The 15,338-nt window shown below is 37.8% G+C and overlaps 3 protein-coding genes across 4 annotated transcripts; 2 read left to right on the top strand and 1 right to left on the bottom strand.

Annotated features, from left to right (window-relative positions):
* Positions 1-1,017: 1,017 nt before the first annotated feature.
* LOC105264370 (RING finger protein 212B-like) lies at positions 1,018-3,292 on the bottom strand. Its single transcript, XM_011301201.1, has 5 exons — positions 3,147-3,292; positions 2,233-2,347; positions 1,913-2,094; positions 1,570-1,790; positions 1,018-1,369 (listed from the first exon to the last, which is right to left on the bottom strand). The coding sequence occupies exons 2-5, from the start codon at positions 2,345-2,347 to the stop codon at positions 1,132-1,134; spliced, it is 756 nt and encodes a 251-aa protein (XP_011299503.1). The 5' UTR covers positions 3,147-3,292; the 3' UTR covers positions 1,018-1,131.
* Positions 3,292-6,233, top strand: LOC105264371 (innexin inx7). Its single transcript, XM_011301202.1, has 6 exons — positions 3,292-3,625; positions 3,962-4,052; positions 4,139-4,220; positions 4,363-4,540; positions 4,649-5,240; positions 5,341-6,233. Exons 1-6 carry the CDS (start codon positions 3,538-3,540, stop codon positions 5,621-5,623), a joined length of 1,314 nt encoding a protein of 437 aa, XP_011299504.1. The 5' UTR covers positions 3,292-3,537; the 3' UTR covers positions 5,624-6,233.
* Positions 6,234-6,760: 527 nt separating this feature from the next.
* On the top strand, positions 6,761-14,511 carry LOC105264369 (serine/threonine-protein kinase GM11705). Of its 2 annotated transcripts, none has more exons than XM_011301200.1 (4): positions 6,761-6,840; positions 9,098-10,591; positions 10,763-11,005; positions 11,839-14,511. In XM_011301200.1, the coding sequence occupies exons 2-4, from the start codon at positions 9,104-9,106 to the stop codon at positions 13,261-13,263; spliced, it is 3,156 nt and encodes a 1,051-aa protein (XP_011299502.1). In that variant the 5' UTR covers positions 6,761-6,840; positions 9,098-9,103; the 3' UTR covers positions 13,264-14,511. The 2 variants fall into 2 exon arrangements, with proteins under 2 accessions (XP_011299502.1, XP_011299501.1); XM_011301199.1 differs by lacking the exon at positions 6,761-6,840 and adding an exon at positions 7,414-7,621.
* Positions 14,512-15,338: the final 827 nt, after the last annotated feature.

The raw sequence follows: 15,338 nt of genomic DNA, 5'->3' as shown, positions 1-15,338 counted from the left end.
AATCCAACTAACCCATTATCTGTTAAAGGTTAATTGGATGTACCCGTTAAGGGTTAATTGGATTTGGTTAAGGTTTAAATGTACTCGTTAAGGGTTAATTGGATTTGGTTAAGGGTTTAAATGTACCCGTTAAGGGTTAATTGTATGTACCGAGTCGGCTGAGGGGCATACACCTCAGAATTGCGTGTGGTGCCCTCTCTCCCTTGGGGTGAGGTACTACAATGCCCCTGGGGTCACTCAAGCCCCCAGAACTGAGCCTCTACTTTAGTCAATCCTCTTTGGGTACATCATTGGAAGAACTTACTTTGCGAGGATATTGGCTTATTTGAAAGTTCTAAAGTATTTTCAGGGGCTGGCGAGTGTTAGAGGCTCATGAATTATGGATTAGAGATTTCTGTAGGTTATAAATTTACCCACAAAGAATGGACACAAATCCGCAGGTGCCGCGGACGCTGGCCGGTATCACCGGCACGCGCAAAGAGGATTCTCGAGTTTTAATCATGTTGCAAATTATAATAAAGAAGAGTTTTATTAAAGCTCTAATTACAATAATCGTGGATATTCTTTTGGCTAACTCAATTATCCTTTGTAATAGTATAATACTCCATTGGAGTCGTAATAATAATTGCCATATGATTAATCATAGTATAATTGAATTATGTTATAAGGATAAAACAAATCTTTAGATTTCAACTCCTGGGAGAGCCACGAATTTGGTCTTGTGAGCCACTACTTCATTTAAAGATGAGAGAGAAAAGAAAGATAAAATTTAATTTTAGTTAACTTTAAAGAATGAGGAATTAAGTGGAAAGCAAAAAAGAAAATCGTCTTGGGTAACAGTCATGAATTCCTTCTAGCTCAACTATTTCGAATTTATGACTTTGTTTAGAATAATTTTCAAATTGAATTAATTCTTCAATATTATCGCATAAAAAAATAATAATATCATTATTATTAATACCAATAATATTGAAAATAATAAAAGGAATTTATACTATTCATATTGATTATTGATGAAAAAATTAATTATGTTTGAAATACTCAAAATGAAAAAAAAGTCAATATTTTTTTGAGTAAGACTTTGTGTCTTTCGGGGAGACTTTAGTTTTCTAGTCATAGTACGAGAATCTCTTAACGTCGGAAGTGGGTACTGGTGTTAGATTCATATCCGCTGCTTTGTGCACCGTAATTCACGCAGCTTGGAGTGGAAATCCTGGAGCTTGTAGTGGAACTACCTGCTGATCTAGGAATTGCGGGGACTCCTGGCACTCGGAAAATTCCATCAACCATCCTCGGAGTTCTCGATCGTCTGTCTCCGAATCCAGAAGCATCTGAATCCTCAGAGATGTTACCAGATACTGGACAGAACCTACCGTAGCCCAAATCAATTTGAGAAAATAGATTAAATTGCGAACAGTAACAAGCGCAGAACATAAAGCGTAGTTATCACACATATATATACAGAATTACCTCAAATACATTAATTTTGAATGCATGATAATATTCTACATGATCGATCATCAGAATTAAAAAATCGAGAAAAAGTTGATAATCGGATAAAAGACTCACCTGTTGCGAGGGTCTGGCTGATTGTGGCCGAAAATTGTATTTTTCTCAGCAAATCTAACTCGAGCATACTTAGGCGTCTCCTTGATGAGGACAGAGCTTCGTTTATTCTGAACCATCAACTCATTGTATGCTATCTTTACTGAGTTGTACTCTTGCTTCACTTGATTCAACTCACTGTTAATTTTCCAGTAGGTAGACTTGAGTGAACAATACTTCTTGCTCTGAATCATAAATCATAAGTGAGTCAAGTCCAGCTTTATACTTGTTAAATGTCAATCGATCTAAAAATCTTTTGATTTTAGGGTGAAATTTTTCCACATGATTGAATAAAAGCATAAATTACCAATTGGTCCTCACGAAACATTAGAATCTCCAATTGAAACTTCTGGAATTTGGCAGCAAAGACCAATTTCTCAGCCATTGCGAGGATATCGTTGAACATAGGGGCAACCATTGGAGCGAAAGGCTTGGTGAGACAAACGGATTGAATGCCATTTGTATTGCACACTGAGCATTTATCTCCAACTGCAGAAACCAAGAAGTCAAGTAGATTTTTAATTTTATTCCTTTGGGACTGATGCAGTTCGATAATTAATTGTAAATATTTGTCATTGTTAAATATTTTCCAAATTCTAATCCCTTGAATGCGTCTTTGTATTTTACCTTCAGAAGAGCATTTTCTGCAGAAGAGATGGCCACAGGAGACAATTGAAAATGGACTCTTTGAGTCCCTCATGTGAATGAAACAATTGTTACACAAGAGCCATTCCGGTTCCATCTTTAACACGATGAAAATTGAGAAATTTTTGGGGAAAAATTTTAGAGCGTCCTTCAAGCTCAACAACTTTAAAGCAAATGGCGGTCGGGCTTTTCATGCAGCTTATGCAACTGTTCATTCAATCGGTAAAATAATCACGATGGCTTGGTCCAGCTGAAAAAATCATTTCCACTAAATCCCCCCGGCAACAATTCCAAACTATTGAATTGTTGTAAAAACATATTCTCTATGAATTATCGGAATCATAATTTGTTGTGAAATGGGCTTTGAACTATGCCATCTGTTTTGCATTCCAGTAATTTGAGGTGCCAATGGAATACGGGATTCTAGAAAAAATCACGAAATGGAATGTCCACCGGACTCTCAACACTTTCAATACAAAAAAAACGACAAATAATACAAATAAATGCATAAATAGTAAAAGGGAATTGAAAACTTAAACTATTTTCAAATGCTGAAGGCTCATTCCATTGTTCTTTTTTTCCTCTTGTTGTTTAGAATTTCTTTCTCCCTGTTTGTAATTAGTTCATACTGAAATCACTCAATCAATATATGCCTGAGGTGTAAATATTTGATAAATCGTCTATGAGTATTGGAATAATTGATTGACTGTCGTAAAATAATTGAACGAATCCTCCAAAGTCAACAATTGAACGGGGAATATTACTAATCATTATTGTTACAATATTTAATGCATCCATATTTTTTGATGGGTTGCTATTGTTCATTAAATTTGAGGCTAATTTTCTAATATTGATATATAACTCATTTCGAGATCCTAAGAGATGCCAATAATTACCCAGTAGTAATATGTTTCTGCAGTAGGATGAGTTTGTTTGTATAAACAAATAAGACTTGGATGTTTTTTCTTAATTCCAACGCCTCGTTCTACCTCAAGGCGATTAAGTACAGGATATTCACAACAATTTATAGTTTCGATCGTCTCCGGTGATCAATTGGGGAGTGGGGAGGGCCCAAAATTCTCGGCAGAAAAGTCCTCTTCAGTCTTTACAGATTTGCCCTTCAATCGTATGTCGACATTGTTAATACGAACATCAGGATCTCAGCTGCCTATTAGGAATTTTATATTAATTTTTATTTTCCCTTGGCATAAGTTGTATTCACCGGGCAGTAGGTGCTGAACAATTTTTTATTCGGAACAGTAATTGTATCAGAAGAGAAAAGATAAGATGACAACAGTCTTCACAACGTTTTCTGTCCTCAAGAATTACGTGAAGTTGAAAGCAGTGCAGGACACTGCAGTCATCGACAATATTGGTAAATAACTTTTATTGTTTCCATAGTTTCAATTATGTCTCGTATCTATTAATAAGCACTGGAGGGGCTAATGTCCGTTGATATTACGTTTATTCAAGACTATGGTGTCAGTCTGTCGATTTTTTGCACGTGGCCCACGAAATTCACCAGCTCTTATCGGTTGTTCCAGTTGAATCAATTGTAATTATCGATTTATCTCTGCAATTATCCTTTTGAGGTGGAAATATCAGTTTTTAGTGATTCATCAAATTTATGTCAAATTTTTTTTCACATTGCCATATTTTATTTCTATTATGTCGTCCATATTTATTTGATTGAATTTTTTCCTGAGAGTAGTTTTCAGACTTCATTATCGGGCGACATTCGTTCTACTTGTAGTGGGATCTCTGCTGGTCTCCTCGAAACAATTCTTCGGAGAACACATAAAGTGAGTTGATTAATCAGTTTTCTTTCATATTTTATCTGCGCCCTGCCTGTTCCCGACAAAACATTCGTGTGGAAAATTTCTTGCAGATGTCTGGCTGAAAAATCTAAGGATGACAGGCTGAGTGCTGTGATCGACACCTTCTGCTTCTTTTCTTCGACCTATACCATCGTGAGTGTTAATTTGAGTGATTGATTGATAATTTTTCAATTAAGTTTGACTCGCGAAGAATAAATGATTGAGAAGAACCTGGGGAATATTTTTAAGAGAAAAAAAATTCAAACGTTTGCATTTAATTTCCGAATAATTGCAGACGAAATACATGGATGCGAAAACAGTAAACGCCAATCATATTCCACACCCTGGAATTGGTCCTTATACTGGAGAGGAAGAGACTGTCCATCATGCGTACTATCAATGGGTTCCATTTGTTCTGTTTTTTCAAGCACTCGTTTTCTATGTACCCCATTACTTATGGAGAGGTGCTGAAGGTGAGAAAAGTCTTGAAAATAAATGAAGCAATGTCATTCAGGAAGGAGGAAGAGATATTTGCTACTGAAATGTAAATTAATATTTAATCAATCCGAATTATTCGACAGGTGGGCGGTTGAAGGCACTAGTCTCTGGACTCCACATGGCAAGTCTTTCCCTGGCAGACAACAAAGATAAAGACAAAGATAAGAAAGAAGAAAAAGATAAGAAAGGAGACAAAGACAAAGATAAGAAGGAAGACGAGAAAAAAAAATCCAGCCTCGCAAAATCCGAATGTAAAGAAAAAATCAAGTCAATTCATGATTACTTCGTGGCGCATCTTCGTGTCAACCAAACCTGGGCGTATTATCTCGGTGCCTGCGAAATATTGAACTTCATTAACGTCATCCTGCAGATATACATAACGAATTGGTTCCTCGGTGGTGCCTTTCTAAGTCTGGGTACGAGGGTCATGGAGACGGACGAATGGACCTCCAGGATGTCACCACTGGACATTGTCTTTCCCAAGGTTACCAAGTGCACTTTCCACAGATATGGGCCCTCTGGAAGCGTAGAGCAGCTCGATGCACTCTGTGTTATGGCTTTGAACATCGTTAACGAGAAGATTTACGTGTTCCTGTGGTTTTGGTACATAATTCTTGCTGTGCTCTCTGGAATTGCCATATTCTGGAGGATTGCGGCACTGTTGTTGTATTCTAGGTGAGCTTAACTTCTGGGACGAAGGACGAATGACGAAGGACGACTTTCTTACAATACCAACTAATGCAACTTTATATTTTTATGTTCGTACTAATTCTAGGAGTGGTCGTTTCAATTGCTTCGTATTTTCAATGGCTTGTCCTGGAAAGGTCACACCCTGGAATACCCTCCGTATGGCTCGTGGTTATCATTTCGGTGACTGGCTATTTCTCTACTATTTAGCTAAAAACCTGGACAACCACGCATTCACAGAGCTGCTGAGGCATTTTAAGAATGAAAAAGAACCTCTTCCTAATGCTTTTTCTAGTGATCATTCCAATACTTATATCTTCAATGAGAAAACGAAGCTTCGTCAGAGTCTAGGGGCCCCAGTACAATTCTAAGTATTCATTATCATCATTAAATAGTTATAATGCTCTCATTATTTTGTTTTACACGTCTATTGATTAGATGAGGAAGGAATTAATTTAGTAGAACCCAAATATAATTTGGATATTCACACATATGGAAAATGAATCCATTACGAAAATGGAAACTAGCCATTCTACTCGTTTTTTCAGGTCAGTAGACCTAATATTCATTTTCTATTCCATTATTATGTTCTTTGAAGGGTTTTCCAAATGCAAATTTGTGTTTTTGTACTCGTAATTTAATATGCAGGAATGCATATAATATTTAAAACACACCCATAGAAGACGGAAAACCCACCAGAACCATCGCGGAAGTTTTTCATTTTTTTATAGAATATCAAATATGATTTGTTTGTGAGAACAGCTTTAATCTATCATTATTCTGTACCGGCAATAATAAAAGTGAAATTTTCCACAGATCTAGTCCAATATTTTCTTTTATAACAAATCGGTTTAGCAATTATATAATCTTGTTTGTTCAATTACTTTTCATAAAACATTCTTATCTCGTAGCCCTGAAAGACTTATCTAGGATTTTTGACATAGAACAATTACTTTTATTAAAAATCGAATTGTTCCATTAACTAACCGTTTATTTTAGTTATACCTGTTCTGTGGATAATAATAAAAATTTCAAATATGGAGAAAAAAAATGTTTTCACCTTAAAATTTGAACTATCAACCATTACGATGAACGAGTTCAATCAAATACAATCAAACGTTAATTAGATAAGAGGATAAATATTTAAAAAATTAATCATTGAAAATCTGTTAAGGCCTGCGGAGCACGCCATAGACGGTTAATTAAAAATAATTCAAGTTAAATGCACTTGGAGAAAGAACTGAGAAAATTCAAAGAAAATCAAATACGATTTTCACTTTCCCCACCCACTTTACCCGTATCACTTTTACCATCTAGAACTCTAGTCTCAGTTATTCTGAAACCAAAAAAATTGGAAACTTCTCGACAGAGTTCCGCACGCGCATTCCCGCATAAATGAGACCGATGTACCAGGCGCTCTGGAGGCGTCGTTCGAGAGAGTTTCTTGGTTCCCAGTCGAGGTAGAAATTTACTCGGAATATGCGCATTCATTTCAAACCCGCATAAGCCTCGAACCTCCGTTAAAACTTCCAGATAGGATTTTATTCATTACAAACCCTGATTTTCCTCTCTCTACATGGAGCAATAGGTGAGTGATTCATTCGTAATTACTCGAGTAATCCACTCTCCTCAGCGAAATCCGGGTGGAGTACCCACCGGAGGAAAAAAAACTCATAGATTATAAAATAAATTTATTCAGGGGCGCAATTTTACTCGTTTTATGTCGATGTAAAATGGCGATAAGATACAGAATTCACCAACGTGAGTTTTACGGGAATATCTCTGAATCCAAAAGAGTTAGCGTAATCTTCCTGACAACATTTCTGCTAGCTTTCATTCTATTCTAGAATAGAAGTTCTTAGAAAAAATCGCTATCTACCTCACGTTCAGAGATATTACTCGAAAACCTCAGGAATTATGTATTTCATAATGCAAAAAAAATGAATTGTATAATATATGTGCGCGCATATAAAATGTTATTTGGATATTATGTTAATATTAATAATTTTTTAATATTTTTTTTGTATGGGAGACGCTTGTTTGTTTCGTTGGACTGAAATGGAAAAAGTTTTGGATTTAAAAACCTGGAATATTTGCCGCTAACGTGGCAGCAGTGTACGGTATCTCCAACATTGACATTTCTATCCTCTAACCTCCAACAAACTGGAGGAAACTGTCGCTTCGGCGTGAGCGTTTCTTTCCACACCACAAACTCTGGTGCTCTCGTAAAAAAAACTGGACTCTTTTAAATTCTCGTACTGTCCTCATATTACTTAGAATCTAAATGTGGCACTCATCAATCATCCAAGACACCAGCTATCCAGGGAAGTGAATAAATTCTGTTGCTCAGTAATTCACCGAGTCTCGGGGTAAGTCTGGGGGTCGTCGTTTTTTCGCTTCTAATCTGTGTAAATTACATGCGAATTAGTCAGAGTTCTGTGAAACTCGTGACGATAACAGAATGCGGTGAAACATAACAGACAATGTGACAACAGTGCTAGTGCTTTGACAATTGAGGCAAACGCTCCTTCCTAATTGGCTTTTTTTTGTTAATCCATGGAGCTTGTTTTCGCTGAAGTACCTGAACCGAATGGGATTTTCATTGAGGAAGACTGTTGACTTTTCACACTTCGTTTCATATGAGATTATCTCCATAACGAGTCGGTTTCAGAAAAAAATCGAAGACCTAGTTTTGGGGGAATTTTAATAGCGATGGGGAAGGCTTGACGTTTACTCCTGGTACGACTTGATTTATGGTAAACAACAATTTGCCGTCATTATAGGTCGATTTTTTTCTTGTTGTGAAACAGTTAATTTTCTGTGGTGAATGGAGTCAGAGGAAATGGCAAGAGCCTTTTTTTTATTCAACTTTTTGTGTAACGAGTTCTATATTATTAAATTCATTCCGAGATAAATGTACAGATATCAATAATCGTTTTTGAGATTTTATTGAAGATTCTCTTATCGGTAGAATGCAGTGGATTTAGCAGATTGTGGAATCCTTTTGTTTATAAGATATTTATCTTTTATGAAGAAAATGCTAATGACTCTTCTTCAAGAGACATATGTAATTTGCTCGTCAAGTGCTCAAGGGAGATCATTTGATTTGAAAATTCTCATAATTATCCATTTTCCTGAGAAACAATCGGCTGAAGAGGAAAACATTAAAAGAAATTTATGCTGATGAACTTTTGAATGAACTTCTTGAAGTAGCAATGGGAGATTGAACGGCCCATGACCATTTTTATGGACTGAAGCGAGAGCTATAGAAAGGGCCTCTCGAAAACTCCTCTACTTCCCACCGATCTTCTCAATATTGCGCAGAATCTTATTTCATTCATGCCTGAAAGTTCATGCCTGAGCAGTGGCTTTCGGAAAACATTGGGAGATTGAATTCTATTCGAATGGAAAAGCTTCACGGAGAGTCATTTTCATCTGACGATTTACAGAATTATTTGAATTTTTCATTGGAACCATGCATGTTAACCATATTAATTCCAATTTTTGTCTAAACATTTTTCTCCTATTTTTCCTCGATTTCTCTCAATCGTCTCAGCAAAATTGAACTTCTACTTTGAACCCACCAGTTGCAATCGATTTTCTCCGCAAGGACTGAATTTTTAAAAGCACTGGGGAAAAAAGCCCGTCTCCCTATTTGTCTCCCTATCTATCTCCCTATGTATTATAAATAATGAATGAATGATCATAAATAAATATAGATAAATAATGAAATATAAATGATAAAAATAAAAACAAATAGGAGATAAGAATATTTTCCCTCAGTCAAGTTTCTCGCGGTTCTTGTGAATCTGGAAAAACCTTTTATCAGGTGGTCTCTTCTCCAGAAAACCATGGAGGAGCCGCTGAGTCGGCATGGTTCGACGTCAGATGACAGCAACCTCTCAACACGAGAACTAAACTCCTTAACAGTGACATCCCTCGATGATCGCTACCTGGACCTTGCCTCAAAGAGTTCGCTCTCAAGCCTGCGAACTCCTCCCACGAAAAAAGCGAAGCGAGTACGTTTTTTTCGCAATGGTGATAAATTCTACACTGGAGTGGTAATGGCAGTGACCCCAGAACGTTACCGTAGCTTTGACAGTCTGGCCACAGAGTTGACACGTGTCCTGGTGTCAAATGTGACGCTGCCAAGTGGAGTCAGGTGCATTTACTCTATGGACGGTCGAAAAGTTCAAAGCATAACCGACTTGGAAGATGGCAAGTGCTACGTGGTCTCCGGACAGGGTGAGCTCTTCAAGAAAGTCGATTACTCCGCCTCGAGAGTTCGTCGTGGAAGCTCCCTCTCAGGCCTTCCCCAGTCACCAGCTGGCATTGGCAGGCAGATAAACACCATTCCAAGCTGTGTCAAAGCGAGAATAATCACTCTAATTCGTCACGGAACTAAACCCAGAAAAGTACTCCGTTTATTGCTCAACAAACGAAATGCTGCTAGTCTGGAGCACGTTCTCGAGGCAGTGACGCAAGTGGTCAAGCTGGATTGTGGAGCTGTCAGAAGGGTTTACACTCTCTCAGGAAAGCTTGTTATCACCTTGGACCAGTTCTTCGAGAGTGAGGAAGTGTTCATAGCCTATGGCGCTGAGAAGTCCACTCAGGAGGACTTTGAACTTGATCCTGAGGAATCCAAGTGTGTTCAAAGCTTCAGAAGGGGGCCCTCTATATCGAAAAGACAGAGTGGGCCCATGCCAGTGATGCCCAGAAAGACTGGTAAGAGGACACTCAATGCTCCTCAGGTGAGAACGCCCAGTCCTTCATCACTAATGCTACCACAGCCCCTTCGAATGCATTATTCTGTGGGACACGTCATCGGGGATGGGAATTTCGCTGTTGTCAGACATTGTGTTCACAAACAGTCTGGGGCTGAGTATGCTATCAAGATTGTTGACAAGCGCAAGTGCCAGGGAAAAGAGACAATGCTAGCTAGTGAAGTGTCTATTCTTCGACAAGTCTGTCATCCTAATATTATCAGCTTGATTGGAGAGCAGGAGACTTCGGATCAGCTGTTTCTTGTGGTGGAGCTCGTCAAGGGAGGGGATCTTTTCGATGCCATTGCTGCGGTTACCAAGTTCTCGGAGCCCGAGGCGAGTGTCATGATTGGACACTTGGCATCAGCGTTGGCTTATCTGCATTCCCATCACATTGTGCACAGAGATGTCAAGCCTGAGAATCTACTGGTGGAAATGGAAGGGAGTCATGTCAGGTGTCTTAAGCTTGCGGATTTTGGACTTGCACAGGTGGTCAGAGAGCCAATGTATACTGTCTGTGGAACGCCTACTTATGTTGCTCCTGAAATTCTCACGGGGACCGGCTACGGACTCAAGGTGAGAAGGGGAGAGGGCGAAATTATTCCGTTTATTCCAGATCTATTTAAAAAATAGAACACTTTTTTACACTTTAAAAGCTTCGAAGAAAACGATTCCTTATATGTTTATGTCCCACTCGAATATTCAAATCAATTCCTGCCTACAACAAAAGTAATCTTGTAATTTCAGATTGACGTATGGGCTGCTGGAGTGATTCTCTACGTTTTATTAAGTGGATTTCCACCGTTCGTTCCTCTAGATAACGACCAAGAGGAGCTGTTTGAGAGGATATTGTGTGGACAGTATGAGTTTACACCGCCTTACTGGGACCCCATATCTGATTCCGCCAAGCAACTCATTTCGAACATGCTGCAGGCAGAGCCCGAGTTGAGATTCAGTGCTGAGGACGTCCTCGATCATCCGTGGCTCGTGGTAAATTACCATTCACTAGATTTATTGATCATGCATTTGAATATTTCCTGTAGTTCTGTGGAAACAGGAATCGAAGTGTGGGCTAAGTTGATAGCCTTTTAATCATACAGTAATTTCCGTTTTCTTTATGGAAAACAAATTAAGATTTTTCAATGACGAAGTCAATATTGCTATCAACTCTCAGGGTTAATGTAAATTTCTTACGTTTCTTCCTCAATTTTTACAACGTATTTTTACGCATAAATTTATGATGTAAATGGCTTTCTTTCCTCGTTCCACATAGCCAATGTCACTCTATTGGGAAAAATGATGCACTATATTAGACGTGCATGGCTTTTGGTATTTTATCGATCAATATGCACTGTCTAGTTGCACAGCACATTAGATTTTATCTCTGATAAATCATGGGCTTCAGTTGTACAGCACTGCCACAATTATTTTATCGGGTATAAGTTCAGTATTGAAGTGGTAAAAATACAGAATAATACTGAATTTTTATTTCCCAAATTTTCCGCTTGCATTTCAATCTTGACGACTTTTTCAATATTTACTAGTTTATTTATTATCCCCTAGTGATTATCATTGTAATTATTATTTATTTTATGTTATTGTGTAAAAACGGTATCTTGTGAAATAATTCATTATTCCTGAAGGAATTAATTTTTTCTCCTGGGTTTTGCCACTCCACTACAATATTATCTCCCCAGCTCCATTCCAATAATTTCCCCTCTCTCCAAAAACCACCAGCAAAGCTTTTTGTATTGGACTGTTCGTATCTGTAGCCAAGCTTTTCTTTTCTTTTTGTTTTCTCTCCCTCCTCTGTACATCTGCAGAGCTTTCTAGGAGGCGAACAAGCCCCAGGACGAGGCGAATCAGCCGCCAACACGCCGGAGCAACACTGGAATAAGCAGTGTAAGCCGATGAGAGTGGCCACTTTTGAATTCGACTACAAGAGGCAGCGGTCCTCTGAAAATTCCAACGACCCGACATCTGAAATCAATACAACCCCTAAGAGCAGGTGGTTCGATGCCACGTTTACCTCTCCTTCGCCTCCCGAGAAAGGTGCCGACGAGACCGACAACTTCAATGGGCATGTCAACAACGAGCCCATATCACTGAGTGCTGATTGTCTCCAGGATATCCGAGCCCTCACCTCGTCCCTTCACAATCTCATGGACAACATAAATCTCTCGAACACGTGCAATAATCCATCGATATCATCAAACAGTATTCCAGAAACTAATTCAATGACGAAGAACAACAATGGCCAGTGCCAGAGTGATAGTTCGTCAGATTTACATTCCGATAACAATAGAAATGGTAATTCACTCTCTGATATTCATTCCAGTATATCAACGACACCTGTACGTTGTAATTATCGCGGCAATGATACCCTTAAATCAGGGAAGTGCAATATTAGATCTAGGGGTCAGAGACGAGATTTATACGATAAAAATGTAACTAAAAATATTGTTACTTTGAGACAATCGCCGATAGATCATCTGTCACAGTCAACAGATTGTTTGAGTGGTTCTGACAATAACATCGAGACCTCTGACAGTTTTGTCAATATACAGTTTGCCAATGTTAATAAGGAGGGACACTCCAGCTCCAATCAGAGTCTAGAGTCCTCGGAGAGTTTTGAAAATGTACGGTTTGACAGAATGCTCAGGATCCCTCAGTCTGAGGAGTCGAAAATCACAAGGACTCCCAAAGCAAACGCCAATAAATCGACCAAACTATCGCAAATTCCAGTGCATATCAATGGACTAAATTCACCAAGGGGGAGTGAGAGGAAGACTGGAGTGATTGAAAATGTTAAGATGAGGGAGAAGAAGAGTGGAAGTAGTGAGAAAGTTGGAAAAAGGTTTAGCTGTGTTCCACAGTACTCCAGGAGGCTCCAGGAGTTCGATGGGAGGATCAATCGTACTATTCCTAATGGAAGAATGTGTAGCTCCACTGATGAATTGAGGGAAGAGAAGCTGAAGCCTGTTAAAAATAACAGGTATAGCTTGTACTACACTCCACAACTCTCTAGGAAGAGTTATGAAGGGGATTCTCTTAAGAGCCCAGTCAAACCCAGACCGACAAGTTGGAAATGTTCTACGAGCCGAGAGGAAGGAGAGTCGAATTTTAATAAAAATCGAAATCGCAAGTCTGTTGATGGGTCGACTGTTGCCAGCAGGAGCAGAAATAATCGACAGTCAATTCATGTGAGAAATCCTGGGGGCAATTTGCCGACTGGGAAGACCAAGTGAGGCACTTGGACATTTGAATTTCAGGCTGGTACTATCGTATATCGAAAATTCATAACATTGACTGCCATTAAACGGCTTAGAAATGTAGAACAATTGTATTAAATTATTGATTTTATTTTTTTCATCTCGTTTTCAAAGATTCAGGAGGAATTATATGAAATCTATCAGTTGAATCGATTTCATTTATATTTACTCATCGCTTCTGATCAATTCAGTCCGGAAATGGAAAACTTCGTAATTAATTTCATTGATTTTTTGGAGATATCTAGAAGCCTAAGGGAGTAAGTGACTATTTCGTTTGACCCTTTTCGAAGGACTATTGCGAATCTACAAAAAAGATCCAACGAAAATTGGTCGCTCTCTTAGATTCTGAGATATCGGCCAAGAACTTCATCTCTAATGTCATTCTCTGTTGTTTTTGTTGGAATTTTCTTGTGTCAATTTATAACACGAGGTTATGTGCAAATCGGTCTACAACTAATGATAATAAATGTGTTTCAAGAGCAGAGGACGAAATAATTCGGGTACAGGAAGTGATAACGAGTGTAATTAGATGTTGCTCATGCATTTCATGTCCACTAATAAAATAGATATTTTTGTATTAATAAGTAACGATTTAGCGAGCTGAAATATCGATTGGGACATAATCAAGGGAAGGAGGCTGCGTCTGTTGCCCGTAAAAGGTCTTAGATATATTTCGTATATTTATTTTTGTCGAGATAAGAGACTACTGGGAATCGTCAAGCGTTTTTCGTCCTCTGTCGTCTGTCCGAAATATCATGGAACACGTGTTTTTTTGCATTAATGTTTTTATAACGCATACCTAAGCTTATAACTTTTGTAAATATATTCGATGCAGTCCGTAAGTTGTAGATGAATCCTGATTAATTTGAAATGAACTAGTGGAAACAGAACAAATGTACGTACTAGAGCAAATGTAACTTTAAGTGAATAAATAAATCACGGTGAATATTCAATAATTAATTTGAGATGATCTAGTGAAAATAGAAAAAATAGTGTACTTTTTTAATTGTGTAAATTAGATTAGTCGAGGATTGGAGTAGAATTTGGTACGCGTGGGATTTGTTGTAGTTTTTTTTTCTGTAGTTTTAAAACGAAGTGATTTACGCCAAATATTAATGAGCGAGGGAGAATGTATTTATAACGTATTATTATTGTAATTATTATTATTGTATGAGTACACTTAATAATTAATAAACATTTATATTCACGGATATGTTTGCAGTGCTGGCTCGTATGATTCGCTGTCGACACCTTTTCATCCCGCCATTTTTACTTGATTAAAATGAAGTTTGAAGTTCTTGGAAGATCGAATAATTAAATTATTTCAAAAGAATTAATTATATTCATGATTAATGCACACTGTTGTTAATTTTTTTAATGTAATTATTGCAAAGTTTTTCAATTGTTTACAATGAAGATCGGATAATCGACGGATTACGAATAAATTCATTTGTTTCACTGCCGTCGGAAAGTCTCCACTAACTCACGCTAGGTGTACGTTATTTCCGACTTTTTGTTTTTGGAGAATAAAATATTATTTGATATATCCCACGATCCATAAACATGCACGTTCCACACATTTCGCCCGTTTTGAAAACACTAGGCTAGCCTGGGTTAATATGGACATCTTTTCTTTTAAAATGAATATTAAATTGATGGTTTCGAAAATAATGGCTTTCAATTGTTTAGCGATGTTCTACATTTAGTACCAAAGGACGTCGTTGAAGCCCGCCCAAGCATATACATTATTATTAATTATTTCCTTTATTATTTACGTTCTTTATGTTTGGAGAATTTTATATAAAAGTCTATCAATCGACTGAATTTATCTATTGATGTTTGAAAATATTGAACAATATTAAAAATGAAAAATGAATAAATTCTGAGTAGAGTCCATTTTACTCGAGGTGTCAATAATACCTCAGGGTTGTCCGTGTTTACTGTACTAGACCAAGTGCGGCGGAGAGGGGGGCGATCGTGTTCTGTTATTGGTGTGAGCGCGCACGCTATCGAGTGTTTGAATTCGCAGCGACATGTCAGTACTTGTCTTG

Source organism: Fopius arisanus, unplaced genomic scaffold (assembly GCF_000806365.1).
Source record: "Fopius arisanus strain USDA-PBARC FA_bdor unplaced genomic scaffold, ASM80636v1 scaffold00020, whole genome shotgun sequence".
Taxonomy (NCBI): Eukaryota; Metazoa; Arthropoda; class Insecta; order Hymenoptera; family Braconidae; genus Fopius; species Fopius arisanus.
The sequence above is the reverse complement of the archived record's forward strand: the minus strand, read 5'-3'. Positions and strand labels throughout refer to the sequence as shown.